Below are 6,858 nucleotides of genomic sequence, written 5' to 3'. Positions count from 1 at the left end.
CCCATTGCATTCGCCAGGAATGGCCCAACCATGGCCCACCGAGGCCCCAGACTAGTAGTGACGCAAGCGTCTGGGCACCTGTGGTCAGCAAACCAAGAAAGACATGGGGAAAACGAGAAACTCACCAAGGTCTTGGGCGGTGACTATACCACGAGCCACTAGGCTGTATGCCTCATTACAAAGGGCAGCTTGAAGACGGTTGGCGACAAAGCCGGGTACTTCCTCCTTGATGTGAACAGGACGCCGTCCCACGGACTCGTAAAAGGCCATCGCATTTGAGATAGCTAACGCACTTGTGTTTGAATGTGGGACAACTTCCACAAGTGGCATGAGATGAGGTGGGTTGAATGGGTGGCCAATGAGTACTCGTTCAGGGTGCTGACATTGGCTGATGAATTTCGAGCTTGGAATGCCTGAAGATGAAGAGGCGATGACAACATCTGGTCGAACAGCCGCGTCGATCTCGGCAAGAAGTTTGGTTTTAAGATCTGGCCTTTCGGGCGCATTCTGTGCCATCCTATCAGCTGGTGAACTTGTAGAGCAGCTGATTCTATACACTCACCTCTTGCAAAAAATCCACGTCTTTGTAGTGTCTGCCTAGAGTCGCGCCTACAAACTCGTAGTTCGAAAGAGAGGCGCTGGATGGAGAATTCGAATCAGCTTGTGGCGCACTGGATAAGTGTAGTGTTGCAATTACTTTTCATCAAGACCCATGGTCTCTAGCGCAGGCCAGATACTCTCCAGATAGGACGCCAGTTTCTCCTCTGCGCCAGGTGCCGGGTCTGCAACAATCACACGCAGGCCATGAGCGAGAAAGAGACCGGTCCACGATGCTCCTATCACGCCAGTGCCAACAATACCTACAGTACGAATGGACATATTCGAAAGATACAAGAGTTCCAAGACTGCGAAGGATGGTTGGAAAGGTCTGTGAGGAAAGATTGGATGGTTACTTGACGGGGGCCGTCGTCCCTTTAATGCGATCGCAGGAACTGGATCGACTTTGGTACGTATCGGCCGGGCTGTTACTTGGAGGTGTACATTCAGATGGTGTGCCTACACGGTGAGGGCCGGGAAGCTGCGACCAGCATTAGTACAGACCTTTCTTTTTCGCACGAAGTCCAACAGCGTCAACATAGTATATCCGCTTAAAAGACCTACTGAGGAGTATTGCTTGCGAATGAGCTGCAACCAGTGTCGCATCAGATCTTCCCATGGCTCGCCCGAAAGGTCGGCCGAGTTCTGTTAGAGAGTCTACGACATTGCACGTTGCATCATGCAAGGTTTGGTCTCCAAACATCATCATCACTTGATAGTAGAACAGATTGAACACCGTCCCAACCAATACATGGATGAGAGCCAGTTGGCGGTGCCGAGGCAAGATTGGCCGTCAGCCAATGGGACGTTGAGCCGGGAAGGAGGCCCAACCGAGGCCAAAGCTCTTCACGTGTTTCGATCGGCTCCCCCGGGCCTCACCCAACGTGCCGACATTCTGTTCTGCAGGCGCAGCCTAGACGCTGCACCTGGCATCAAGACTTCGGCGTTCGAAGATGCTACTACCGTCTACGGGCGTAAGCCACAGCCGCCAATGGAATGTTACCCTTCCCAATACGACCTCGGGATTGGCTGCGGACTCCCAGGTATCGTTACACAATGGTTGTTTCCAAAAAGGAGTTCATCCATACATTATAAATGTCATCAGTGTCTACAGAGTTCCTTCCTGCACATCCTTCTACTTTTCAGAGAAGCATTCTCTTCGTTTCCTTCACCACTTAGCTAGTATCAACGTTCTCCAAGCACGATTGTACCCTCGTCATGGCTGTGCATCAAACGACAAAGGACACCTTTGGCCCTGGAACATTCGTTGATCGCGACTTCATTGGTGTGCCTGCCGATGCGAGTAGGCTACTGAAACACCTGGCTGGTATCACACCTGGCTTCACGACCGAGGAGGCTGCCCTGAATGATGTCGAATTCTCTGGGGGGGAACTACCCATCATCCCAGGACCCTTGAAATCGCAGGTCTTTGTGCGTACTCATTCCTCCCTAAATTCCAAAAATCACCATGTGCTCACTCTCTTTGCGTAGTCCGCCGTTCTACATGCCATGATCGGCATTGTTGCCAAAGAGATCAGCGCACTTAAAGGCATCCAAACGGGTAAAATTCACATCGACACTGACAAGTGTGGTCTGTATCCTGCCACCGTAGCCCTCGTCGACATCGACGGTAAAGGACTCGGTGATGTCAAGACCGATGGCACCCTTACAAAAGCCAGTCTGGATGTTGATAAGGGCTGCGTCAGCAAGAATCACATGTATATTCGCTCGTGGGCCATCTACCCAACTCGGGATCCTCGCGTCTGGTATCAGGTAATGAGTAACCTCAACGCCCCAGCATTTTTCAAGGCCTACGATATCGACGGAGAAGCCCCTGTTGGCACCAGAGAAGAGGCGTATGAGCTGATCAAATCCACCATCTCCAAGTATTCAGCCGCCGAACTTGACATTAAAAACATGGAGAACGGATTTTGCGGGCAGACTTGCTTCACACCACAACACTGGGCAGAAACGTCGATGGGCAAGCGACTGGCTACGCATCCTTTGATCGACTACGCGCAGGTCAAGGGCACTTCGGCATTGCCACCCGTACCCTTTCCACAGACTGGTGATGCTCGCCCGTTGGCCGGCATCAAGGTTGTTGAACTAGCCCGCGTGATCGCTGGTCCAGCAATGGGAGCGGCTCTTGCAGCCCTGGGTGCGGACGTCATCAAAGTTCAAAGCCCCGACCTCCCCGATCTGCAGGTACGAGGCGCTCTACGCTCTATAATTACATCGATCTGACATTCACTAGCCTTTGAGTATCACGCTTACCGCCGGTAAACGTACATATGCGTTGGACCTTCAGAAAGAGGACGACAGGCAAGCCTTGACTGACCTTATGGCGGATGCGGATGTCATGATCCAAGCGTTCAGGCTACGCTCTCTCGAGCGGAAGGGCTTCGGGCTACAGGACTTGGTTGAGATGTCGAGGCAACGTAACAAAGGAATCGTCTACATTGATCTCAATACCTATGGACCGGACGGCTACTACGCAGAACGCCCGGGATTCCAGCAGATTGCCGATGCCGCTTCTGGATGCTCTTATGTCTGTGGCAAAGCTTATGGATTCGAGGACGGTGTCAGTGTGCTCCCTGCTCTTCCCGTTGCCGACATGCTAGCTGGCGCGGTCGGTGTCGTCAACGTTCTCCTTGCTCTACGTGATCGCGCAACTAAGGGCGGATCGTATCACGCCACCTCAGTCCTAACGTCAGTGGATGTGATACAACTGGGAGAGGCATTTGGATTGTATTCGCCGGATACAGTGAAGAGAATCCAGGACAAGTATGGTTTCAAACCCATGACACCAGACCTGCACGTGGAAGATCTTCTCTACATCCTTGGGGAGGCTTGGTCAAGCCATTCGGACCTTCTGCGCCGTGATGGATACATGGTCACTTTCAACGATACGGCGTATGGCAAGAAGCACTCAATATTATCTCCGATCGTTCGGTTTGACAACGATGATGTCAGTCCTCGATGGAGCCATGGACCTGTAGGATATTGTTCGTCAAAGTATGAGACTTGGGCATGATCATGCGTTGGCGATACCGCTCGTTATCATTACAATTAGATAAGACGAAATTCTAGTCAGACTATAGAACACGATGGTCTTACCACTGCCATCCTCATCACATGACCAAAATTGCTCCTCCTGTATCCGCTGCACACCATATCCCAGCATCCTCGGGGTGGCACAAACCACTGGTTTCATTGAAGTTATGGACAAATACTTCATACTGCAACCCTAGAGTAGGCTCAAAGCTGCCACAACTGGTACGAGTGACGGTGTCATGGAGAGCCAGTCGATTGAAGGTATTTCTGTATGGCCGTTCGCCGCGATGCGAATGTTTCCAAGGTTGAGTTGTATTGCAATCCCCATTGGAGCAAGTGTTGCGAAGAGATCAACAGAATCCGAATCACCAATGGCCCCTCTTGTTCACGAGCACAGCCTCATCGTCAGTATGGTAACTCTCTGCGACCTCTGTCGCGCCGTCCAAGCTCTTCGTCTCCGGTTCTTCAATGACAATCACTGGTCGGTTCATCGCGCCATAGTTGTCCGTGTGCCCCTTCGAGATCTCCACCTCGACATGTGAAGGCCGGCGACTATCCTTTGGGGATAAACTGGGCTCTGAAGTCACAGTGTATTGTGTCGTGGCCTTGATGTTGCAGTCATAGGCATTGGCGCTCTTGCCGATGTTGCCGAGCTGGACGCTGCCCCGGGTGGAGGCGAAAGTATTGCTATAAGGTTCCGATGCATGGGTGGATGGGTCCTTGAACTCGTGTACTGCACCAGTGCGGTTGAAGTTCGAGATGGCGATGCGTCTGATCAGGTTGGCCATGGCCATTTCGATGTTGAGTTTGACGAGGTAGCACAGCGAATGGAATTGAACGTAGCTGAGATGGCAAATCGTTAAGATAGGACTAGACGCAATGATGAAGAGTGACTTACACAAAGGCTTTGGGTATAGCGGTAGCGGCGATAAGCATAACATCCATTAGAATCGACAGGACGATGATGCGCTGGTTGAATTGAACGATTTTGTTGTCTGCATGTAAGTATAACTGTCAGCGCTAACCTTGTAGTATAGCATTCGCATGAACTGGCTTACACTTTGTGAGACCGTTGCGGATCAAATTGTTCTTCACCATTCTCAAGAAGTACCAGTTCAACGCCAAATCGATAATGAGGAATAGACACTTCTCGGTGCGATCCCAAGCCGCGCTGATGAACTCCCAATAGTGGCTTATTTGCATCCGGGCTGGGATCCAGATAATGAAGCCGCTGATAATGACTATCGTGATATAGACAGTTACTGCAATGAAAATGCGGTCGCCGTGCATGCGATTAACATCAATAACTCTGATGCGATTGACGATAATCTGGAAAAGAAGCATGACCTGAAAGCTCCAGAAAGTCACTATGCAGAGTCAGTACAGTTGTGGTAGGATCAGTTTGATGAATGCGACTTACAGATTGCAAAGTAGAAAGCAAAACCTGCAAACTATCAGCATAGTGTCTTCGAGAGCACGGATGATACTCACTCGCTGGAATGTGTTTCAGCACATGCAGGTAGCCAACAAGACCCAACGCAAAACAAGCCCCCAGCTCCAACCAGGCCATCCATAAATAAGGACTTCGAATCGGAGTTTTTGCCAATTTGGTTTGATGGTAGATCTGCCACAAAGCGAGCAGGACGTTTGCCAAAGTGAGGGCCCATGGAATGGAAGCGACAAGGACATCGAGATTGGTGAACTCGTCTTCTGTGTAATCGGGTGAGATGAGTGGCCCCCAAGGCTCGCTCACGACACCGGGTCGGTAAAGATCGTTCAACATGGCGTGTACTGGAGGCGCTCTCCTAGCAAATGAGTGTTGCTTGCGACCACGAGACTGGACTGGATGCTGCTCAAAATACAGATGCTGGCTCGCGAGGCATAGTTAAAGGATCTCAAACCCCATCTGCGGAGATGCTCCCGAGTTCATGGCACCGACAAAGTTTAGCCATGCACGATCTTGATGGTATTTGTGGGCGGGAAGTTTAAACATGCACCATCATGATGGTGCCTGTGGAAGGGAATCGGCATCTCGCCAATATAGCGTCGATCGGAACTACATCCGCTGCCACGTGCTGGGGAACGTCTAGAGCGTACTCTGGACAACTTTAAAGTTTTGATGAGTGCATCGAGGGTTCCTACGGCGCGAATCTGGTATTAGTCTAGATATGGGACATTGTCGGAGTTGTCTCTTAACGTCTTCCACCGGGCATTAGATGACGACAGGTTAGTGTGGCTGGAGACTTTGGCTTGGGCAGTCGGTATTAGCGTCACCGTCGAGTGAATGTCTACATTCCTACCCTACAACCTATCCTAAGGTGCGCAATGGAAACAACAGACAATCTGGGTGATGGGGCGTGTCAGAAGACCCTGACTGCCCTTGGTGATGGTAGCATTGCTGCTGCTGCTACTTCCGTTCAAAAGCTCCTACCCTGAACGCTCGTCATTCAACTGTCACTCGGCATTAATAGGAAACTCCGGCAACATGCTATTTCCCCCAGCAGCCCAACGATATCATCATGCATTCTGCTAGTTACTGCCCCCCTGAAAGTTTTTTGAGGCTCAAAATCTACCAAAAAAGCAATTATCAGGTACACCATCGGACCCCCGAGGCGCGCTACGGTGGCTCACATCTCGGCCTGACACGATCCGGGGTCCTCCCGAGGTCTTTCAGGACGCACGTCAACCCTGTCCAAATCAGCATGTGCCTGAAGTTTCACGTGGTAGAGACTCGCCAAAGGCAGCCCACTAATGTAGTGTGGCGCTGGAGCATGCGGGTAGATCCTGGAGAAGAGTCCGCCTGTGGCTGATTCGTCCTGGGACGAATGGAAAACGATCGGTGGCGTAATCGACAGGAAGTCGTTGAAGGACCCAGACTCCGGCTTCCGTCGCTAAACATTTGAGAACCCGTTAGCGGCCGTCTACCAGGACGCCAGAACGACGTACTGGGCGCGGCATAAATCGCCGAAGGCCAGTGAAGGTAGGTGTAGTCGCGTTCAGTACCATTGCCAGATGCGTTCTTCGTGTTTCGTATTTCGTGTTTTCGTCGGACCCTGAGCACCACCAAACTACTACTCTATGCTAAGAGTTTTGCGAAATACGAAATACGACTGTACCTGGTACTACTATACCTAGGCGTAGACCCGTTCACGAACCGTCAATTTGGATTCCTCATCTGTCTGTTAACCTCGTCAATGGCTTTGATCT

The 6,858-nt window shown here is 51.2% G+C and overlaps 2 protein-coding genes across 2 annotated transcripts; one reads left to right on the top strand and one right to left on the bottom strand.

The window, feature by feature from the left end:
• Window positions 1–1,815: 1,815 nt before the first annotated feature.
• J4E92_001358 (uncharacterized protein) lies at window positions 1,816–2,841 on the top strand (the record flags this gene model as incomplete). Its single annotated transcript, XM_051492770.1, has 2 exons — window positions 1,816–2,028; window positions 2,089–2,841. 2 exons carry the CDS (start codon window positions 1,816–1,818, stop codon window positions 2,839–2,841), a joined length of 966 nt encoding a protein of 321 aa, XP_051358282.1.
• Window positions 2,842–4,016: 1,175 nt separating this feature from the next.
• J4E92_001357 (uncharacterized protein) lies at window positions 4,017–5,112 on the bottom strand (the record flags this gene model as incomplete). Its single annotated transcript, XM_051492769.1, has 2 exons — window positions 4,017–4,544; window positions 5,104–5,112. 2 exons carry the CDS (start codon window positions 5,110–5,112, stop codon window positions 4,017–4,019), a joined length of 537 nt encoding a protein of 178 aa, XP_051358281.1.
• Between the last annotated feature and the right edge of the window lie 1,746 nt (window positions 5,113–6,858).

Source organism: Alternaria infectoria (assembly GCF_024043175.1).
Source record: "Alternaria infectoria strain BMP 0036 chromosome Unknown scaffold_1, whole genome shotgun sequence".
Lineage (NCBI taxonomy): Eukaryota > Fungi > Ascomycota > Dothideomycetes > Pleosporales > Pleosporaceae > Alternaria > Alternaria infectoria.
Note: the sequence above shows the minus strand (reverse complement) of the source record. Positions and strands in the feature narration are given on the sequence as shown.